This window comes from Simochromis diagramma, unplaced genomic scaffold, assembly GCF_900408965.1.
Source record: "Simochromis diagramma unplaced genomic scaffold, fSimDia1.1 OVJJ01000802.1, whole genome shotgun sequence".
In the NCBI taxonomy this organism is placed as follows: Eukaryota; Metazoa; Chordata; class Actinopteri; order Cichliformes; family Cichlidae; genus Simochromis; species Simochromis diagramma.
This window is the reverse complement of record NW_024387492.1, coordinates 20,678,229-20,701,855: the sequence shown is the minus strand read 5'-3', so window position 1 is coordinate 20,701,855 and position 23,627 is coordinate 20,678,229. Positions and strand designations below refer to the sequence as shown.

The window sequence follows — 23,627 nt, the reverse complement described above, 5'->3', positions numbered from 1 at the left end:
AGGTTATGTTACAAAGTATTGAGTTGTATTTTTGTTATTGACCAAATACTTATTTTCCACCCTGATTTACGAATAAATTCTTTACAAATCCTACCATGTGGATTCATGGATTTTTTTTTTCACATTCTGTCTCTCACAGTTGAAGTGTACCTCTGGTGCAAATTACTGACCTCTGTCATCATTTTAAGTGGGGGAACTTGCACAATCGGTGGCTGACTAAATACTTTTTTGCCCCACTGTAACTTCCTTCTTACTTCCTTATGGTGACATGATTCATATGGCCTTTGGATTTTCAGAGTTTCATTCATTCATTCATTTTACTTCTTCTTTTTTATCTTAATTGCCTCCATCTCGCCCCATCCCAAGCATCCTCTTCTGTCACACCAATCCCCTGCATGTCCTCCTGCACTGCATTCCTAAATGTCCTCCATGCAACATTATTTATTCTGTTCTAGTAAGTCTTATATCCCTGACCCAACCCATGATTCCATTTCATTTCCCCTTTAAATATTAACGGAAATAAGACAAAACGGTTATATCAATATACACGTTAATATCTATTTTTTTAAAATCCGTTTTCATAAATTACTGCCAATTTACAGGGACTCACACAGCTGAGTTGTTGCTTCCTCTTTTTAAATTGAGGAAACCCAATTTTCTTAAAGATGAGAAGCTTTTTCACAGAAGCAGCAATCTGATGTTTAAGTTCTCTTTTTCTTTACTTGATGGTAGCATAGAGGCTGCTGGCATCTGTGGAGGAAGCTTTAACAGTGGCGTAGGTAACTGTCTCACCTTCATCACTGTCATTTTTACCCCGAATCTGGAAGCACACAGAGCACAGGATAGTTCACCAGATGTAACAAACACAGTGAAAACATCATTTATAAAGGCACCAATGAAGCTGAAACTCTGATCATATACATTACTTTGTTTTTATTGTGGGTCTTGTTGGCGTAGGTGATGGAGGCGTAGGAAACACCATCTTCTGGATCCACCTACACAGTGAAGAGTGTTACTTCTACTTTTAGCTTACTGCAATTACACATTCTTGAACAAATTGAAACAACAGCTGCTCTGGGTGTGGTGTGGGCGATCTTACTGTTTCCTGGCTGGTTTCTGGTGCACACTGAGTGACTGCAGGGTTTGAGGTCAGGCCCTGAAGAAATAAATATGTAAGAACTGATTTAATTCTGGTCTCTGAAGAATTTAAGCATCACTCGTCTAGTGTATGCGTTACATCTCAGCAGCTTTTAAGTTGCGTGAAATATAAATATATATAAATAACATGGGGAGCGTTGAAACATCTGCAACAAACTTTTTTTTAAATCCAGAGTTTAAATAGATAAAATGCAACACAACAGTCACACAATACACACCATGTTTGAGGTCTTTAATATAATCTTTTTTGCAGTCAGAGAGAAATTCATCAGTTAGCAGGTTGTCATTTGAAGCATTAATAACTATAAAAGCAAAGCAAAAATGCTTTGTTCCCTCTTTCGTTCCTTTTCCTGATCTTTTGCTGCAAGAACCAGTGAGTTTTAATACAAAACCATTAACAGTGTTTATCTTGCTGCATTGTTTCTCATCTAGAGAATACAAAATGTCTAAAAAAAATAATATTTTTCAACTCACAGCATTTCCATTTGCTTCTATTTTGTTCCCTGAAAAGATAAACAAACAAACAAGGTTAGATGCTTCTCCACAAAGAAAATTCAGCCTTATTCAGATTTCTCACTCAGAGACATTTAATTTAATTTATCTCACCTTTGAGTCTCTTCAAACAGATTAGTTTCACAGCCACAATTAAAACTGCAACTAAAATGACAACCACAAGGATGTACGGCCACACCTGATCTGCACCTGAATACAACAATATAAAGTATTTAGTTACACTAAATACTTTAATTATCTGAGATAATTAAAAACAAATAAAAAACAACATGTGCTTTAAAAATGATAGATTGACATTCAGTTATTATTAGGAAAAGCAGAAAAGAAAACAAACAAATAACAAAACTCACCTGGGATACTAGGTGTGTATAATGTTGTTGCTGATGTTGTTGTTGCTGATGTTGTTGTTGCTGATGTTGTTGTTGATAATTTTGCTGTTACTGCTTCTTTACCCGAAAAAAGAACAAAATTCAGCCAGGTGTTTATTGTTTATATCAGTTTAAAAGGATTTTGAAAAGTTCTTCAGAATCTCTCCGGGTTTCTTACCTGATGACTGAGTGCTGAAGGTAAAAAGCTGCTCTTTTTTTTCTTCTGTTGTTACGCTACAGTTAAAGTCATAAGTTGATATGTGAGTGAATGCATCATTCAGAAAAGTCACAGTAACAGAGCAGGAAGACTCCGATGTTTTTAAATTTGAGTAATCTCTATCCAGAGCTTCACTGATATGGATCCACTTCACTTTGTGTTTGCACCTTTCATATGTCCACACAGAGCAGTTTATATTCACCTCATCAGCTTTCTTCTGTTCAGTCACTGGTAAAGATGAAATTCAAGAGAAATACCAAGTAAATATAAGTTTCCTTTTTTCAAAATGTAACTTGTCAGCATGTTGTTCTAACAGGATGGTTTGAGCTTAAAATATAGTGTTGCAAATACTCACTGCTAACAACAGACAGATAAACCACAGCATCTGGACCTTGCTGTCTCCCTGGATTGCCTCTAAACTGTCTGCAGGTGTAACGACCAACATCCTCAGCTGTGACCTTCTTTATAACCAGTGAGCATTCTGCTGTAACACTCAGTCTGTCTGATTTGGCTTTTTCTTTGATTTGTCCAAGATTAATCAGCTCTACTGTTGGTGTGCCTCTTGAATCAGTGAAGAGCCAGGTGGTAGTGTCACAGTTGTGATGATTGTTGATCACGTTTTCACAAGGCAAAGTGATATTATCGCCATCTCTGACAGTGAAGGAGAGCAAAAGATCTCCACTTAGTGCTCCTGAGGATATAACAGAGAATCGAAAATGTTACATTACACGAGTGCAGATAATTTACACACTTAACATGTATTTACTTTTCATTTAATCTTTGTTTGCTTTGGTGAAATAAACAGCATCGCTGTCTATGCTACATAAAGATTCCATAAAGCAAAATTAGAAAGAAGAGTTTAAAAAAAATTAAATATTGTACATATTTCTTACCTGTAAACTGCAGTATGAGTATAAAAGGCACAGCCATCTTAATCCATCTAGATTGAACTGCCATGTCTCTCAGTCTCGCTTTTCTTCTTGAGCTTCTGAAACACAAATGTATCTTTTTCCTGTAACTGTGGAGCCATGACTTCCTCATCATTACTTTCAACATTCTTTTCTTACATGTCTGCCGTTATTCTTATGCAACCGCTTTCATGTTCCCTATTAATAAAGAGCTACAGTTAGTATTAAGTTTACACTGACCTGCTGTATATGGAATGAAAATTAGTGAAAACATAGAAAACACACTTTGAGTTTCTGTGCTAAGTGTATTTAATTCAACTCCCAAACATATTTTTAACCTGTCTACACTTTGCTGTAATTACATACAAACTTGAATGAATGTATTTATATTTATTTTCACATAAGTGTAACAGAATAAGGTTTATTACTACACACAATTATCATACAAAATTCAAAAATATATATCATGAGGGTACTTTATTTTCATACTTTACACACACGCACGCACGCACGCACACACACACACACACACACACACACACACACACACACACACACACACACACACACACACACACACACAGTGACAGTTTGTTTTCAGTGTTTAAATGACTGGTTATCAAACAGAAACAGCTGATATCACATGTGGCCTTTGTCACGTGTGCTTGTGTTTAGAGCAGTTGCATCACATTAGATCGGTACCTCCCCTGCTTTATTTTGAGCCTACAGCACCCTCTGCTGGACAATAGAACTCGTTACAACAACAAACCTGGCAAAAGCAAAAGATTCAAAGATTCAAAGTGTTTATTGTCATGTGTACAGAAGAAATAGCATTTCTCTGTGCAATGAAATTCCTCCTTTGCTGTCCATAAACAAATGCCAAATTAGGTTGAAGGAACAAGATAAATAAGGATAAAAATAAGACAAGACATTAAGATAAATAAAGATAAACATAAGGATAAAAATAATGAAAGATAAATAAATAAGTACAAAAGTAACTACGTGAAGACAAGTGAGGTATGCAGATGTCGATGTAGATGGATGTATAATGTATTTATGGAAATACAGTGGGTTGAAATAAAACGTAACATTATATTATTACTTTAAATAAAAGTGGGGAACTTGATCCTAAAACTAAACTTTTTTTTATTCTTTTATACAATCTGACAGAGTTAAACTAGTTATCAATTATATTAAAAAAATGAGGGCACTTGTGATTTAGCTATTCTGTGACAGATGTTTCTTACTTTTTGGTTTTCACTGCGAAGTGGTTGGTCAGTTTTCTGTTGCGGAAGATCTGGCAGGATGAGTCTTTGTATAGTTGTTTGATGATCTTTTTGAGCTTTTGTGGGATTCCATAGTGCTGCATCAGTTTTGAAATGGTCTCCCTGTTGAAGGCTTTTTCAAAGTCGATGATGATTGTGTACAAGGGAGACTGCCATTCGATAGACTGCTTGATGATGATGCGCAGAGTGGCTATGTGGTCTGTACATGATCTGTCTTGTCTAAATCCTGCCAAGATGATTCTGGTCAACACCTTGCTGGGGATGGACAGCAGCATAATTCCTCGCTAGTTACAGCACAGGGATAGATCGCCTTTCTTGGGGAGCTTCACCAGGTACCAAAGCTTCCAGTCAACAGGGACTTGCTCCTGTTCCCATATCTTCACTAGGAGAGGATGTAGCATCTCTGCAACTGCTGCTGCCACATCTGCCTTGAGAGCTTCTGGAAGGATGCCGTCAGGCCCTGGTACCTTTCCATTTTTCAAGGACTTGATGGCTTTGGTGATCTCTGCCTTGGTTGGTGGATTGGTGTTGATACAGAGGGGCTCTTCTGCTGGTGGTATGTCAGGGACTGTTTGCGGTGTTGGTCGATTCAGGATCTCTTCAAAATGTTCCACCCATCTTCTTCTTTGTTTCTTGTTCCTTGTGATGGTTTTCTCATTCTTGTCCTTGACTGGCTTACTTGGGTTGAAACTCTTTCCTGACAAGGTCCAGGTGATCTCATACACTCCCTTCATGTTGTTCTCCTTGGCTGCTGTTTCTGCCTCTTCTGTCATAGTGTACACAAATTGTCTTTTGTCCCGTCTAGCACTCTCCTTCACTTCTCGGTTCACTTCACAATATTGTGCTCTGAGGTGTGTTTTCTCCTGTTGGTCTTGACATCTGTTAATTTTGTGCTTCACCTCCTTCCTCTTAGGATTATTTTGTTTAAATAATCTGTTGAAAATCCTGCAGCTCTATCAGGAAATAATTAATAAATCAAATATAATTTACTATGGCGTAGGGTAAGTTCATTATTCCTAGTAAAATAAAATATGACTGTATTCATGACTGTAACTTTACTGAAAGACTCTTTTCACTGATTTTCACGAAGAAAGCAGAATATGAACAGCGGCCTCTTGCGCCAAAGTCCAGCATCTGATTGTTGCTCTGTAGGAACATCAGACTTACCTCCCTCTTTCCTTCTTATCACTACATCACTACATCTCTACATGATGTTGTCTACTGAATGCAAACAATTTAGTTTTTTAAATTTTACTTATTCTTGGAAAGAAAACTTTAGTGTACTTATTATTTTAGCCTGTTTTCTTTTACTTGTTCGGCATTAGTGATCTGATCATAGCCAAAGTAATCCATCACTGACCGCTGATAGGCGCAGGGTACTGTTCAACACTGACCAGCGCTGTTTTATCTTTTGGGGACACTCTCCAAGTAAATGAATAGAAGTGACATAATCTTAAAATTACCATCACACACAAAAAAATTGTTTTTAATAACAGGATGAAGTTATTGTAAGAATTAAACTTCAAACACATGGATTATCTTTAGGCCGTTTTATTGTAACACTGAGGGCTGAGAAATTTCAAATTCCCGTGTATGATCTGTACATATGGTTTTTGACAATAAAGCTGACTTTGACTTTGATTGGTTACTTTTCCAATATACAGGTAAAATGAGCCACAAACTCAGTTTAAAAAAATGCTTTAATTCACAATTACTCAGATTCAAAGTAAAATATTACAGAATACAAAATTAAAATAGATAAATGATGTTATGCAAATTAAGCAGCTCAACACAGAGATACTAAAAAAAAAGAGTTACAGTGACATCACACAAAGACATTAAAACATTCTTACCACTTATATTTCTTTAATTGTCTAGACTGACACTGTGAAATACACTGTGTGTACTGCATAGTCTATGTTAAGGGTATCTATTTAGAGTTAATTCTAACTTGATGGCTAACTATTATACTGCATTACACAAATGTTTCAATGATAAAACACTAAAATGGGCTTTCCCCTTCAAACAATATTATGAATATACCTACTTCCATATATTGGTCATTTCAAGTTTATTACATTTTACTCAAAAAGCTCAATGTGCTTCAAAAAGAGGAAGAAGAAAAGTCCTGAGATTATACAGTGCATGACAGTTACTTAACAAACATATAAAAAAGTTATAGGATCAGTTTCAGATTAAACCAAATTTAATATTAGATAATCAGAGTAAATACGAAAAATTTTAAGTCTTTAAATTAAGTCTTTATTTATTAAGGGAAATAAAGTCACCCAAGCCTACTATGTTAAATTAAAAATTTCTTGTTAAATTAAAAATTAACTGTAACTGCCGGTTACTCCCAGTTATCACCTGTCTGACAAAGTGAAGTAGATTAAAAGATCCCAAAAGGCAACACATCATGCCACGATCTAAAGAAACATCTGAGAAACAAAGTCACTATTAGTCTCTAAAGGACTGCAAAGCCATTTCTAAGGCTTTGGGAGTACAGCGAGCCATGGTAAGAGACAATATCCACAAATGGAGAAAACTTGGAACAGTGGTGAACTTTCCCACAAGTGGCCAGCTGACCAAAGAGCTACTCCAAGAGCACATCACCAACTCATCTCATTGTCACAAAGGAACCAAGAACAGCATCTAAAGATCCACAGGCCTCACTTGTCTCACTTAAAGTCAGAGCTCATGATTCAACAATAAGAAACACACTGGGCAAACATGGGAGATTTCCAATGAGAAAACCACTGCTGACCAGGAAGAACATGAAGTCTCACAGACTTTTGGGAAACTATTCTGTGGACTGATGAGACAACAGTTGAACTTTTAGGAAGATCTGAGACCTGTTACACCTGGTATAAAACTAACACATTATTTAATAGAAAGATCATCACACCAACAATCATACACGGTGGTGGCAGTGATGTGGAGATATTTTACTCCTTTAGGATGACTTGCTGTAATTGATGAAACCATAAATTCTGCTCTCTACCAGAAACTCCTGAATGTCTGGCCATCAGTTCATGCCTTGCAGCTCAACCTTACTTGGGTTACACAGCAGGTTATGTAAACAATAATAAAAAAAAACCATTCACAGTGATGTAAATAAAAAATTTTCAGTTATCACAAACTCTCGACTGCCAAAGTAGATTTGAATAAACTTTCCCCTTAAAAATGAAAACATCATTTAAAAACTGTATTTTGTATTTATTTACTAGGGTTGTCTTTGTCCAATTATTATATTATATTATATTATATTATATTATATTATATTATATTATATTATATTATATTATTATTGATGATCTGAAACATGTAAATATGACAAATATGTAAAAACAGAAATGAAAGTTGAGAACATATATAGACAAGATAAACTTTCCCTCCATCACTGCCAAATCTGACATGGCATCAACTCCCGAGCAACTATGTCATTTCACCTGCAGATGGTATCACAACACACTGTAATAAATGTATGTAACAATATGTTTGTTTAATTGTCGTGCCAGCTTTCTCTTTTTCAACTGAGCAACCCAACAGCTCTTTTAGATGAGAAGCTTTTTGTTTACTTGATGGTGTCATAGAGGTTGCTGGGATCCATGGAGGAAGCTTTCACAGTGGAGTACGTAACTCTCTCACCTTCATTTTTGTCTCGAACCTGGAAGCACACACAACACAGGAAATATAATCACATCTCTGACAGTAAAGAAGAATAAAAGATCTCCACTTGGTGCTCCTGAGAACAACACAGACAAACAAAAATGTGACCATTAAATGTCTAAGCACAGATTATTTATACACTTACAGCGCACGATAAAACTGGAAAAACCAACTGACGTTTTTAATCCTTCTGTTATAAACATGTTCATTTTATTTTTACCTATAAACTAAAGCACAAGCATAAAAAGCACAGACATTCGAATCTGTCTGAATGTAAACATCATATCTCTCAATCTCTTTTCTTCACGAGTTATTGACACAATAATTTAATGTTTTGCTGTAATTATACTGTAATATCACTTCCTCAATGTGAGTTTCAGCCTTTTTTCTCACATTTCTGCTGTTATTCTTATGCAATCAGGCTGTCACAGGTCTCATGTTCCTCATTTGGTAACATCTAGAGTTGGCATTAATCAATTAGGATGGTTCTCAGGAGGTTATGATGTCAAATCATTACCTCCATGTTTTGTGTTTTAGTGTATATTTTGTATACAGCACCTCCTTCTGAACAAAAAGGGGTTGTTACAACAACAAATCTTGAAATAAAATCCTAAAAAAATAGTGGAAATATCCTCCTGAGAACCAGCTTATTCATTTATTGTTATTAACTGACATCAATTGTACAACCAACAGGACAGCTTACCCGAGTTTTACTGGTGGTGTTGTTGGTGTAGCTGATGGAGGCATAGGGAACAGGGTATTCAGGTGCAGCCTGCACAGTGAAGACAACATAGAGACTGCTCAGTAATGCTCAGATTCAACATATACAGGGAGTGCAGAATTATTAGGCAAGTTGTATTTTTGAGGAATAATTTTATTATTGAACAACAACCATGTTCTCAATGAACCCAAAAAACTCATTAATATCAAAGCTGAATGTTTTTGGAAGTAGTTTTTAGTTTGTTTTTAGTTTTAGCTATTTTAGGGGGATATCTGTGTGTGCAGGTGACTATTACTGTGCATAATTATTAGGCAACTTAACAAAAAACAAAATATATACCCATTTCAATTATTTATTTTTACCAGTGAAACCAATATAACATCTCCACATTCACAAATATACATTTCTGACATTCAAAAACAAAACAAAAACAAATCAGCGACCAATATAGCCACCTTTCTTTGCAAGGACACTCAAAAGCCTGCCATCCATGGATTCTGTCAGTGTTTTGATCTGTTCACCATCAACATTGCGTGCAGCAGCAACCACAGCCTCCCAGACACTGTTCAGAGAGGTGTACTGTTTTCCCTCCTTGTAAATCTCACATTTGATGATGGACCACAGGTTCTCAATGGGGTTCAGATCAGGTGAACAAGGTGGCCATGTCATTAGTTTTTCTTCTTTTATACCCTTTCTTGCCAGCCACGCTGTGGAGTACTTGGACGCGTGTGATGGAGCATTGTCCTGCATGAAAATCATGTTTTTCTTGAAGGATGCAGACTTCTTCCTGTACCACTGCTTGAAGAAGGTGTCTTCCAGAAACTGGCAGTAGGACTGGGAGTTGAGCTTGACTCCATCCTCAACCCGAAAAGGCCCCACAAGCTCATCTTTGATGATACCAGCCCAAACCAGTACTCCACCTCCACCTTGCTGGCGTCTGAGTCGGACTGGAGCTCTCTGCCCTTTACCAATCCAGCCACGGGCCCATCCATCTGGCCCATCAAGACTCACTCTCATTTCATCAGTCCATAAAACCTTAGAAAAACCAGTCTTGAGATATTTCTTGGCCCAGTCTTGACGTTTCAGCTTGTGTGTCTTGTTCAGTGGTGGTCGTCTTTCAGCCTTTCTTACCTTGGCCATGTCTCTGAGTATTGCACACCTTGTGCTTTTGGGCACTCCAGTGATGTTGCAGCTCTGAAATATGGCCAAACTGGTGGCAAGTGGCATCTTGGCAGCTGCACGCTTGACTTTTCTCAGTTCATGGGCAGTTATTTTGCGCCTTGGTTTTTCCACATGCTTCTTGCGACCCTGTTGACTATTTTGAATGAAACGCTTGATTGTTCGATGATCACGCTTCAGAAGCTTTGCAATTTTGAGACTGCTGCAAGATATCTCACTATTTTTGACTTTTCTGTGCCTGTCAAGTCCTTCTTTTGACCCATTTTGCTAAAGGAAAGGACGTTGCCTAATAATTATGCACACCTGATATAGGGTGTTGATGTCATTAGACCACACCCCTTCTCATTACAGAGATGCACATCACCTAATATGCTTAATTGGTAGTAGGCTTTCGAGCCTATACAGCTTGGAGTAAGACAACATGCATGAAGAGGATGATGTGGACAAAATACTCATTTGCCTAATAATTCTGCACTCCCTGTAAGAGAGCAAATACAAGTGCTGAGTAACTATTTAATCTCACAGATTCCTGAATGGTTCCTGGAGCAGACGGAGTCACTGCAGGGTTTAAATTCAGTTCCTGAAACAAACAAACAAAGAAGCCTCATAAACACAGCAGACTGTAAGTACACCAGGTCAGTTGGGTAAGCTGACAAAAACACTTATCTTCTGGCCTCATGATAAAAAATATAACACAGTAACTGTAGTGAACGGCCGTGGTATGAGTACACTAACAAAGTTTAAGAAATTATGATATAACTCACAGGATTTTCATTAGTCTCCATTTTTTTTCCTAAGCAAAGAGAGAAATCAATTCAAGTTTTTAGAATTAAATTTCATTCTGGTTTTTCATTCCATTTGTTCATAAAAGTTCAGGCTGGTGAAATCTCTCACCTTTAGCTCTCTTCCATCTGATGGCTATAACAGCACTTATTATCAGTGCTAATAACCCCAGCAGTACAACAATAAACATCCACCATCCTGGAGAAAAAGAAAAGCATTAAGATAATTTCAGCTGCAGATTCCTGTCTGTTTAGTGTCCTGCAGGTAAAAGAGAAGAGAACACTCAGCTCTATCAACAAATAAATAATAAATCAAATATACTTATTTTTATTTATACACTGTTGTGGTTGTGTTAAGGTCTGGAAACAACCTGCTTTTGTTCATTAAAAGTTCATCCTTCCTGAATAAAATAACATGCTGTCATGTCACTCAGTCTTGAATACAGGGTTTATTGTTGTTTCTGGGATGTTCATGTTCTTTAGTTTTATATCTTTGATCATCTTTGCATTATGGTTCTGTATTCTGTGTTGCTTTCTGTAATTTCTTACTTTTCACTGGTTTTCTTTCACTTAACTCATATATAAGTTTGTTTGGTTTATTTCTTGCCTTTAGTGCTGTGCTCCTGTTTAACAGTTCTTTATGCTCATTCTGTGTGTTTGGTTTTGAGATGGGATTTATGTTTGAGCTATTTATAGTCTAATGTTTACGTTCCTGTTATCTGTGACTTTAGTCCCCTGACTGTTGATGGTAGGTTGCTTTTCCCACTTTCATTCCAATTGCGTCCCTCCGATCTTGTCTCCATGTTTGTTTATCCTCTCTGTGTATCAAGTTCATATGACTTAGTCCTGGTCTCATTGTTTGCTATTTGCTGTCTTATTTCAATAGTCTCTGACTGCTAGTGCTTTGTATTTAGTTCTGCTTCCCTTGTCTCTTCTTCTGTGATTGGTTTCAGCTGCTCTTCCACCCTTTGCATTGTTCCTTCATTATGCTGTATGTATATGTTGTATCAGTTTCCCTTTGCTGTTTGTTGTGTTCTCCCTAATGTTCTTATGTCCCTGTCCCAGGACCACCCAGCACAAATGTTCTCGAGTATATTTTTTAGAAGGTTTCTAGTTGTTAGACTATTTGCTCCTGACCTGCTTTTTTTGATTTTGTAAGAGTAATAAATAAACTTTTAAGTTTATTCTTTATCTTCTGAGTCCTGTATTTTGGGTACAACTGCTGCCACACAGCTCGTTCCTGACATATACTAGCTATGGTCGTGGTCATGATTGTAACTTCACTGAACAACTGTTTTCACTGACTTTTAGTAGGAAGTAGAATATGAAGTTCAGCCTCTTGTGTCAAAGTTCAACATTTGGTTGTTGTTGTGGAAAAGCATTAAACTACCTTCCCTCTTTTCTTTTGTCCCATTACTACACATCTACAGGATTTCTTGTCTTCAAAACAAACAATTTAGTTTTAAGAAATGCTAATGGGATTTATTTATTTTTATTTTATTTTTTCACAGACAGCAAATGAGTGCATTATTTTTTACCATGTAATGAAATGTAATGATAGTTTGTGGACTTTTCCAACAAAAACAACTGAAAAAACTAATCTTTTGGACGTGCACTTAGGTAACCTTATTTTTGCTTTGTTTTTTTTTATTATTGTGAAGAACTTTGTGATCCTTTTATTAACAGGTGTTATATGAATAGAGTTTTACTTACTTTTCAATTCATCTTAGTATTTAATGCTCCGTGTGGTTCTTAGTTTATTTATTCTTGGTTAACATTTTCTCAAGTAGCTTGAGTCTCAAGTCTAGTTAAGGTTATTTGGTTTAGTCTGTTGTTCTTTTTCCTTCCCTTCTCTGTCAAGTTCGTATGTTAGTCACTGTCTCAGTACTTAGTTACTTCCTGATTTATTTTGCTAATCTCTATTGTTATTTGGATTGGGTTTAGTTTTTTTACTCAGACCACACTTTCCACATTTGCAATCCATTATGACAGAACAATGTGAGCAAATAATAGACCAGCAGCCTTCAACCCCTCAGAAGTGATAAAGAAAGTCATTTTTTGTGTGGTGGTGCCACGTGAGGAAGGGCTGGTGAGGTCTAGCGAGGAGTACAAAGAAGTAGTAGCGCATGAGTAACACAGCCTGATTTCAGGGATTCAATATCCCTGCCTGCTCAACAAAGAATTTGTTGTCACAACCATGCACCTCAACTCCCTGCAGCTGCATCCCACATTTTAGGCTCTCCCAAAAAGAGGAAGCATCACTACTGGCACACCTCACCACAGGTGCAACAGCACCTACCCAGCACACAGGAGTAGCAGCTTAAAATCTAAGACTCTACTTTTTCTCTATCATGATAACTTAAGTCTGATTAAACACTGAGCAGTGCTGCTATTTTATCTTCTGAAGACACTCTCGAAGTAAAAAAAAAAGGTAAATGAAACCTTAAAACACACAAAATAGTTTACTTTTTATAACAGATGAAGTTATTGAACTGACTTGCATTCTCATGTGTTTCTTGATCAAAAGATAGAATCCTGAAGATAAACTCCTGCACGTCTCCACCATGTGTCACTTGGCACTTCAACATCTCAGAACTCTTGGATGTGTAAATATGATCAAATCTTGTAAAGATCACACTGGCTGAGCAGGCAGACTGTGACATCCTCAGGTCTTTGTTACCATAGAGCCACTTCACAGTGTAGTATTTGCATTCTTGATATGTGGACACAGAGCAGTTTAATGTCACTGTGTCATCATCCTTATGTTCAGTTACTGTTAAAGAAAAGAAAAGAGAACAAGAATAACATTTACAGTAATCATCACTATAATTATCCATCCATCCATCCATCCATCCATCTTCATCCGCTTTATCCGAGGCCGGGTCGCGGGGGCAGCAGCCTAAGCAAAGAGGCCCAGACCTCCCTCTCCCCAGCCACCTCCTCCAGCTTATCCGGGGGAATACCAAGGCGTTCCCAGGCCAGCCGAGAGATATAATCTCTCCAGCGTGTCCTGGGTCTGCCCCGGGGCCTCCTCCCGATAACTCCCGAATAACTATAATTATAGTTATTGTAATGTTTCAGTTTGATGTTCTAACAATTTGAAAACATTATGATGAAATACTCACTGTTAACAACAGACAGCTCAGCTACAGAGTCTGAACCTTCTTTTTGTCCTGATTTGTTGAACCTTCTGCAGGTGTACTGACCAACATCCTCAGCTGTGAGCTTCTTTATAACCAGAGAACATTTTGCTGTAACACTCAGTCTGTCTGATTTATTTTTGGCCTCTCGGTGTATCTCCCCGTGTTCAAACAGTGTTATTGTCGCTGTGTTTGATTTACTGAAGAGCCAGGTAGTTCTGTCACATTTATCTTGATCATCTGTCACATTTTCACATGACAAAGTGACCTCACCTTCATTCCTGATAATAAACTCAACTGCTGCTGTGAAGATAAAATCAAATCAACTGTGTAAACTTGACTTTTTAAATTTCATTTATAAATGTATTTGTATTCTTACCTGTTACTTGAAGCATTAGTAAAACTGACGAAAAGACTTTAATCCATTTGAACTGAGTCTTCATTGTCTGTCTTTCTCCTTCCTGCTTTTCACAAAAATGACAGTCACAGTCTCTGAAACAGAGCCTTATGTAGAGGCTGTTCTGACTTCCTGTGGTTATCATCTCACCATCTCACTGTAACCGTTAAAACGTTCAGAGTCCTTTCCCTGAAAATTCTCATTCATAGCATTCTGTTGTTTCTAATAACTACATGAACCAAAGAAAATTAGAGGTCAAAGGTCACACTAGACTGTCAAAAACCCTGCAAATTTAAAATGAGTGTGTAGCTCATTTGTGACGTGTTTGATGCCTTAAAAAAGGAGAAGATGATAAATGCAATTGCGTAAATACTTACTGCTCTTTTTTTTCCCGAGAACTGAAGGGGAAGTGTTTTGGTGAGAATGTGGGCACAACAGCAGCAGAGCTCTGATGGTGTTAACCTCTAATGATAATAACCTCTTTTACAGATGAATTTGAGTGGATTTCTGATTTCAGACTAATATACAGCACAGCTTAAAAGAAGCTGTTCGACAGGAGGGAAAGTCTACAATCAACAAAAGTAAAACTGATAATATGATGCTAATGAAAGTTATAACAGTGTTGGCACGCAATCTCCAAAAACAGAGTAGAAGTTTGTTTATTTTAATAAAACACTAAGTCCATATATGTGAATTAGCAAAAGTCATGACACCAAAGCAAGAGCAGTACTCACTCACAAGAGCAGGGCATAGAAGATCAGAGTTAACAGAGTTTATTTGCAAAGATTTAATCTAAAGCAACAAAGAACAGGTAAGCCAACCTGAATGAACCAGGCAGGCAGAGTGGAGTGAATGCACACATTTATGCACAAGATCCAACACAGGCTCGGAAGCCATCCTTTGCTTTGCTTTGCTTTGGTTTGGAAAATACTTTCTTTTTTTTCCTCTGTAAGAGCTCAAGTATACGACAACAGAGGTAAAGGATACTAGTAGCCATGACTGAGTTTCCATAGCTTCCCTTGCTGGTTAGTGTTCATTACAGAAGAGACTCCAGCCCAAACACTAAGCTACCAGTTTAATGGGGTTGTGTTCTTTGAGCCACCAGTGTCCTAGAAGTAGAGGTGTGTGTGGAGCATCAAAGGCGCATAATTGATGTACTCGTGATGATTTCAAAAAATCAGAAGAGATAAAGATGAGTTCAGTGTGATGGGTGATCTGGGTTCTGAAGAAATTTCAGGTTGTTTAGCTAACTTGGTCTACAAGAAGCAGAGAAATCTCAACAATCATATGACCTCCTATGAACAAGCATACTAAGGGAGGATTCAGGGTCACTTGATTCAGCCCTAACTATATGCTTTATCAAAATGGAAAGTTTTAAGCCTAATCTTATACGTAGAGAGGGTATCTGTGTCCTGAATCCAAACTGTGAGCTGGTTTCACAGAAGAGGGCCCTGAAAGCTAAATCTCTGCCTCACATTCTCCCTTTTAATACTCTAGGTACCACAAGTAAGCCCGCAGTCTGAGAGCAAAGTGCTGTAATGTGTTCATATGGTATTATAAGGTCATTAAGGTACGATGGGGCCTAATCATTCAAGACCTTGGCTTCACTTCCATGGCCACAAGTGTAACAAGTGACGTAATTGAGAATGACAGCAACTCAGCCACACATTGGGTCAGCGTGCTGAGGCACAGAGGTAGAGTCAATGGCTACTTACTTACAAATTTCATGTAGCCTTCAGATTAGGTCAAGAACAGTGTGTAGAGAGCTTCATATTCTGGGTTTCCATGGCTGAGCAGTATCCAAGCCATACATAAGTGTAATACAAAGCATCGGACAGGGCTGGACTTGTAACCTGCCGTACAGAGCATTTGTCTAGTTGGCCGACACACTTATGACCGATGGGTCAATGAAAAGCCTCCGTGCACTGGCGCAGAATGGGAAGTATTAACCCCGATTCTTTTTCAATTTAGTTTCAGTCAGTTTGAAAATGTTTATGTTTTGTCTTTTTAATAAACATGGAGGCAAAAAAATCAGGAAATTTAATATAGGTATTACACTGTATGTCCTCTGAGAGACTCTTGATGAAACTGTTCCTCAGGTGGGCGATGAGATTATCAAATAATTATCTCATCGCCCAGGTTTGAAGGGTGGTCAGCACCACTGACATACTTTTTGTGAGAAGTCAGTGGGAAATGTTTGGTGAGAATACAGCAGCTCTGGAGGTTTAACCCTCTAATGTTTACCACATATCTGAGCCACAAAGGATTAGCACACTGAGTGTGTGACTGAACTGGTTTCCCACCATTTTGAAACACTCAGGTTAGTGTTGAGGAACAAAAATGAACTGTCAGAGCATGACGTGTACTTGAAAAAGAAGGAGTGGTAAAGGGATGTGGAAATGTTAAAGCACTAGCTGTACATCAACTTCAAATAACGCCTTCAACAATGAGTGTGTGTGTGTGTCGGGGGCGGGGGAGGAGGCATTTTCCTATATGGTTATTTCATACTCACGGGGGTCTTGTGGTTCACTTTGGCTTCATCCTTGCTGCTCGTTCAGGGCGGCATAGGAGAGGGGGGGGGTCAATGTGTGCACATGTCCTTGTCTTTCTGTGTGCCACTAGTGGGTGTGTGACAGTGAATGAATGAATGTTGTGTGTGTTTGTGTGCGCATGGCTAGTCGTGGGTCTTAGGCTTGCTGGGTCTTGGCCCAGGTGAGACATGGTCACCGCCTGGCGCTGGATGCTTTTGCCCCTCCCTGGGATGCAGGTGCGTGTTGGTGGGGTGCATGGCTGTTGGTATGCTTCCTTGGTGGCTTGGGTTGGCCTGGACTTCGCCCTTGTCGGGGCAAGTTTGTGCTGGGTGGTCCTGGGACCTCACTCTTGACTCATATCTGGGGCCTCCATTCTTCTCCTGCTGGAATGGGATCATGGATGTACCTGGGATGTGTGGCCTCAGATCTTTGTTACTCTTGGGAGCTGTGGATGGCATGTTTGTCCTGGTTCCATCTCTTTCTCCTTCCAGGCTTCTGAGGGGCATCGCCGCAGCTTCCTGTCCTCATTATCATGTACATTTGTGACAAGGAAGCAGGAATTCTCTCTCGCTCACTCACACTCTACAGGAAGAATTTTGATTAATGTATTTGTGTATTTTCTCATTTTTTGTGTTCCAGTTGCTGTATGTGTGGATTTTTTTGTCTCTGACAGGTACAGCAGTTGTATATGTTGTGCATTTCTATTTGTTTCTATTCCACATAATGTAATATCTGAAATAACACAAAAAGATTTAATAAAGGTATAAAAAATGTTTGGCACCACCATGCATTTAGATCACAATTTTGATTGCAAAAGCTGCCATACACACATTTAAAAAAAACTTCACGATGGTGCCATGTGCTGGAGCCACTTGGGGGGCAGAGTCAAGGTTTTGATCCAAACAAAGATAAAACCTAGAATTTCACTGAGAAGATTTATCCATTTCATTCGCAGTGCAGTACATTATAGCTGGGGACTTCAGCCATGCCGACTTAAGGTCAGTATTTCCCAGATTTGAAGAGCATATTAAATGTGCAACAAGGGGGGAAAACACACTGGATAAAGCCTACGGCAACATCCAAAAAGGCTACAGAGCAACCCCTCTACCACATCTAGGTTTGTCAGACCACATGTGCATGCTGCTAATCCCTGCATACACTCCTGTTAGGAGGAGAGCCTCCCCAGCCACAAAGACTGTGAAAACCCTGCCAGAAGGTGCATCACATGCACACACAACATCAGTGCTCTCATATATTAACTTCTGTGTCAACAGTGCCACTGCGGACAAACGTTTCCAGGTGTATTCCAACCAGAAACCCTGGATGACTAAAGAGATCCAGGTCCTGCTGAAGCAACGTGATGTCGCTTTCAGATCCATTGATGGTATGCAGTACAGTGCAACCAGATCTGACCTGAAAAAAAGGTATCAGAAAGGCCAAGGCAGCATACAAGTGGAGGATTGAAGACCACTTCAGCAACAACAACTCACAACAAGTATGGCAGGGAGTTCAGCACTTAACCAACTACAAACCTGGCAGTACCACGTTGACTGAGGGCAGAGTGGCACTTGCAGAGGAGCTGAACCACTTCTTCACACGCCTTGAGGTGAAGGTACCAGAGGCAGCAGCAGCGAAAACATCGGACAGCAGCAGCAGGCCAAGCCTCATGGTGCAGGATTATTAGGTGGTTCGCACACTGAGGTCAGTGAACCCCAGGAAGGCCGCCGGTCAAGATGGGGTGATCGGAAGGTTTCCAAAAGAATATGCAGACCAGCTGGCCCGGGTCTTCTCTGAGATCTTCAATGTTTCACTGTCTCAGTCCTGCATCTCGCTGTGCCTAAAGTCGGCCACAATTGTCCTACTGCCAAAGAGAACCAACATTATCAGCCTCAATGTGACATTGCAACTGGTCCAACAACACATCATGTCCTGCCTGCCACCCACACTTGACCCGCTCCAGTTTGCATACAGAGCTAACAGATCAACTGAAGATGCCATTCCTACAATGCTCCACACCACCATCTCTGACCTGGAACAACAGGGTGTTACGCCAGGCTGCTCTTTGTTGACTTTAGCTCTGCTTTCAATACGATACTCACAGACAGACTGATAGTTAAACTGCTGGATATCGGACTTCCTTCTACTACCGGCCGCTGGATCGGAGACTTCCTGTCAGACCGTGTACAGAGCGTTAAAGTGGGGCCTCATCCTTCCTCAGCCCTCAGCCTTAACACTGAAGGAGGAAGTCTGTGCTGCAGCCTGTCAGCATCAATGGGGAGTGTGTGGACATAGAGTCAGACCTCCAACGGAGCTAAAACACCTCGGTGGTTTTAAAGAAGGCCTAACAGTTTCTCCACTTTCTGAGAATCCTCAGAACAATGGACCTGAAGAGGGAGCTGCTGATCGTCTTCTACCGCTGCTCCATTGACAGTGTACTTACATACTGCATCTCTGTATGGTTCTCCAGCTGCACCACGGCACACAAAAAGGCACTTCAGAGGGTCATTAATATGGCCCCAAAAATAATTGGACATCCTTCCCTCTCTGAAGGACCTGTACAGCACTCGCTGTCTCAAGAGGGCACGCAGCATCCTACGGGACGGTACACACCCAGCACACCGGGTGTTTAAGCTGCTGCTGTCTGGCAGGAGATTCAGGCTGCTGAGGTCCTGTTCAAACAGACTAAAGGACAGCTTTTACAGCAGGGAAATAGCCCTAATCATTGCTAACAGCTGACCTGATTGGCTACCTCCCTGGACTTTTTTGGGGGGAGTAACCACAATAACAATAATAATATTTATAATTATAACAAAGTGCAACAATAATTAATGTGCAATAATAACAGTGTGCTGTTATTATTGCTGGATGTCGAAGCCAGAGTAGGGAAGGCAGTTGGTGTCCTGCGACGTCTCCAACCTATTTGGAACTCGGCCTCCCTGAATGTAAGGGTTAAGATCAGACTACTGAACTCTATCATCTTCCCTACTGCACTTTACGCTAGTGAAACCTGGCGCTCAACAAGTGCAATTATTCAACACCTGAATGTGCTTCAACAACGTGGCTTGCGGCGAATCCTGAGAATTTCCTACCGGGACCGAATAACAAATGAGGAGGTCCTGAGAAGAGCAGGCACCCGCCCATTAGCCGATGTTGTTGCAGAAAGGCGCTTCCGCTTTGCGGGCCATATTTTACGCCTACCCCCTCATCGCCCAGCTAAGATTGCCATGACATGGCGTCCACGCACTGGCAAGCGAAAGCAAGGCCGACCAAAGACCACATGGCGTCGAACATTTATGGACGATCTGAGAACTGTCGACATTGCCTGGGACGAAGCTGAAACAGTCGCTGCTGACCGACATCGATGGAGATCACTAGCTGCCCGATGCGCCGCCCGGCGTAGGAGGAACTAAGTCTAAGTAAGTAATAACAGTGTGCAATACACATACACTTATTCATCATTTTATTACTATTATTACTATTAATACTTATTAATTTAAGTTACTATATCGTGTTGTGTTGTACGTTTTTCCCAAGGTTAGAAATGCCCAGTTACTTAAGTCTGGTGCACGTAATCTCGAAATCCCATATTGTGCGGCTGGAAAAGCTGCCTGGTCGCTGAATGATTGGTCGCTGCTTTGTCGACCCCAGTCAAACCCAGAAATCACTGACACAAGTTTGTTCTGTTAATTTGAAATAAATCAGTCTTCACAAACAGGTTTTCTGAGGTTTTTTATTTGCCTTTGCAAAGACAAACAACAACACAGAGTACAGCAGCAGTCTGTATTTTTTTAGATTAAGAATAAAAACAAGAATCGAATCATTTATAGAAACACCTTATCTACCTGCCACAGTCACAGAATACAATCAGAACATTACATGCAGCTGAGTATGTCTTGTATTACAAAATAATATGGAGACAAACACACTGAGATGCAGCGTTTCAGTTAGGCCCGTATAACAAAGAGAAGCACAGAATCTTAACATTTTCCATCACATTACTGAAGACTGACAGACGCAGAAGGATCAGTCAGTGTCCATCAGATCTTCTACTTCCATATTTCACTGTCAAAGTTTTCATCATTACATACCTGTGACATACAGCATGATGACAAACTCATTCACTCTCTGGACATTAGACTTCAACATGATATAGCTTTTGTGATCATTGGGCATCAATGTAGCACAAACTAAGTGATAAACTGTAAAGACATCCATGACATTACATTAACACCATTAGGTACAAAATGTGATTTATTTAAACTATAATGAACATGAGCATTGAATAAATAGAAGAATTTAACATGAAAACTAAACCTGAAGCTTCAGTTTGCTCTTTTTTTATATTATCTTTCCTATATGGAGATTCAAACATGCAGATGCATTTTGGTTTTCCTCTGAAAATGTGATTTACAAATATTAGAGCTGTAAACATTTTTCAGAGATAAAAAGACAGAAAACACATTCTGAGTTTGTTTAGCTCAGTGCAACAAAAACTCACCTCATTTTCATACAGCTGCACTTTTATTCCCTTAAAAAGACCAGAGAAGGAAACAAACTTAGCTTTCACAGAGAATATCCAGGTTTATCAAATCTTCCCATTTAAATGTGAATGTTCTCACCTGCCGCTCTTGTCCAAATGTGGATGACCACAGCAGCTGTTATGAGTGTTGCTACACCCACAGCCACAATGATGAACCTCCACCAGCACCAGCCTGGAAAGAAAATAAAAAACACATTAAAATACTTTAAATATTGTTTTCTGTTCTTTTCTCAACAAAAGCCCCCTCAACAATCAAATAGAAGATTCTGGTTATGTTTAGATAAAATCTATGTTGCTGTAGATCTTTAACATCATGAACCTGACTTCTCTTTTTCCTTCTGCCCTCATTACAACCTCTCTGCAGGATTTTCGTCAAAGTGTATAAATGCAAATGAAATCTTAAAACCACACAGAATAGTTTAATAGTCGTAACAGATGAAGTTATTGAAAGCGCTGAATTTTATGAATACAGGTTTACTTACTTTTGAATTCTTTGTAGTATTTAATGCTCCGTGTGGTTCTTAGTTTGTTTGTACTTGGGTAACATTTGTTCATGTGGCTTGAGTCTCAAGTCTGTTTTGAGGTTATTTGGTTTAGTCTTTTGTTCTTTTTCCTTCCCTTCTCTGTCAAGTTCGTATGTTAGTCATTGTCTCAGTACTTAGTGTCCTCCATGATATGTTGAGCTAATCTCTATTGTTATTTAGATTGTGTTTAGTTTTTTTTGCTCAGACATCACACTCTCCCCATTGAATCCATTATGACAGAACAATGTGAGCAAATATTAGATCAGCAGCCTTCAACCCCTCAGAAGTGATAAAGAGAGTCATTTTTTGTGTGGTGGTGCCTCGGGAGGAAGAGCTAGCGAGGGGTCTAGCAAGGAGTACAAACAGTTAGTAGCACTTAAGTCACACGGCCTGATTTCAGGAATTCAATGGCTATTAGATTCCCTGCCTGCTTATAAGGAACACAAGACTAGTGTTTCTCTATCATGATAACTTAAGTCTGATTAAACACAGAACAGTGCTGCTATTTTATCTTTTGAGGACACTCTCAAAGTAAAAAAACAGTAAATGAAATCTTAAAATCACACAAAATAGTTTACTTTTTATAACAGATGAAGTTATTGAACTGACTTGCATTCTCATGTGTTTCTTGATCAAAAGATTGAATCCTGAAGATAAACTCCTGCACGTCTCCACCATGTGTCACTTGGCACTTCAACATCTCAGAACTCTTGGATGTGTAAATGTGATCAAATCTTGTAAAGATCACACTGGCTGAGCAGGCAGACTGTGACATCCTCAGGTCTTTGTTACCATAGAGCCACTTCACAGTGTAGTATTTGCATTCTTGATATGTGGACACAGAGCAGTTTAATGTCACTGTGTCATCATCCTTATGTTCAGTTACTGTTAAAGAAAAGAAAAGAGAACAAGAATAACATTTACAGTAATCATCACTATAATTATAGTTATTGTAATGTTTCAGTTTGATGTTCTAACAATTTGAAAACATTATGATGAAATACTCACTGTTAACAACAGACAGCTCAGCTACAGAGTCTGAACCTTCTTTTTGTCCTGATTTGTTGAACCTTCTGCAGGTGTACTGACCAACATCCTCAGCTGTGAGCTTCTTTATAACCAGAGAACATTTTGCTGTAACACTCAGTCTGTCTGATTTATTTTCGGCCCCTTGGTGTATCTCCCCGTGTTCAAACAGTGTTATTGTCGCTGTGTTTGATTTACTGAAGAGCCAGTGAGTTCTGTCACATTTATCTTGATCATCTGTCACATTTTCACATGACAAAGTGACCTCACCTTCATTCCTGATAATAAACTCAACTGCTGCTGCTGTGAAGATAAAATTAATCAATTATGTAAACTTGACTTTTCTAATTTCATTTATAAATGTATTTGTATTCTTACCTGTTACTTGAAGCATTAGTAAAACTGATGAAAAGACTTTAATCCATTTGAACTGAGTCTTCATTGTCTGTCTTTCTCCTTCCTGCTTTTCACAAAAATGACAGTCACAGTCTCTGAAACAGAGCCTTATGTAGAGGCTGTTCTGACTTCCTGTGGTTATCATCTCACCATCTCACTGTAACTGTTCATAAAAATATAGAGAGTCCTTACTTTGACAATTTCAATTCTTAATCTTCTGTGGTTTATAATCAGCATGTGAAGCAAACAATATTACAGAAGTCAGCAGTCAC

General features: G+C 39.0%; 2 protein-coding genes across 7 annotated transcripts; both read right to left on the bottom strand.

Moving 5' to 3' along the window:
• Window positions 1–243: 243 nt before the first annotated feature.
• On the bottom strand, window positions 244–3,464 carry LOC120724662. Its single transcript, XM_040016954.1, has 9 exons — window positions 3,150–3,464; window positions 2,612–2,947; window positions 2,218–2,484; window positions 2,022–2,117; window positions 1,765–1,860; window positions 1,633–1,661; window positions 1,100–1,156; window positions 927–995; window positions 244–820 (listed from the first exon to the last, which is right to left on the bottom strand). Exons 1-9 carry the CDS (start codon window positions 3,310–3,312, stop codon window positions 719–721), a joined length of 1,215 nt encoding a protein of 404 aa, XP_039872888.1. The 5' UTR covers window positions 3,313–3,464; the 3' UTR covers window positions 244–718.
• A 2,466-nt stretch (window positions 3,465–5,930) lies between these two features.
• On the bottom strand, window positions 5,931–23,627 carry LOC120725323. Of its 6 annotated transcripts, none has more exons than XM_040018134.1 (8): window positions 23,338–23,626; window positions 22,942–23,262; window positions 22,543–22,818; window positions 10,914–11,000; window positions 10,784–10,812; window positions 10,543–10,599; window positions 8,823–8,891; window positions 5,931–8,117 (listed from the first exon to the last, which is right to left on the bottom strand). In XM_040018134.1, the coding sequence occupies exons 1-8, from the start codon at window positions 23,498–23,500 to the stop codon at window positions 8,025–8,027; spliced, it is 1,095 nt and encodes a 364-aa protein (XP_039874068.1). In that variant the 5' UTR covers window positions 23,501–23,626; the 3' UTR covers window positions 5,931–8,024. The 6 variants fall into 6 exon arrangements, with proteins under 6 accessions (XP_039874068.1, XP_039874069.1, XP_039874074.1 ...); XM_040018135.1 differs by lacking the exons at window positions 22,543–22,818; window positions 22,942–23,262; window positions 23,338–23,626 and adding exons at window positions 13,299–13,574; window positions 13,927–14,244; window positions 14,321–14,619; XM_040018140.1 differs by lacking the exons at window positions 22,543–22,818; window positions 22,942–23,262; window positions 23,338–23,626 and adding an exon at window positions 14,321–14,629.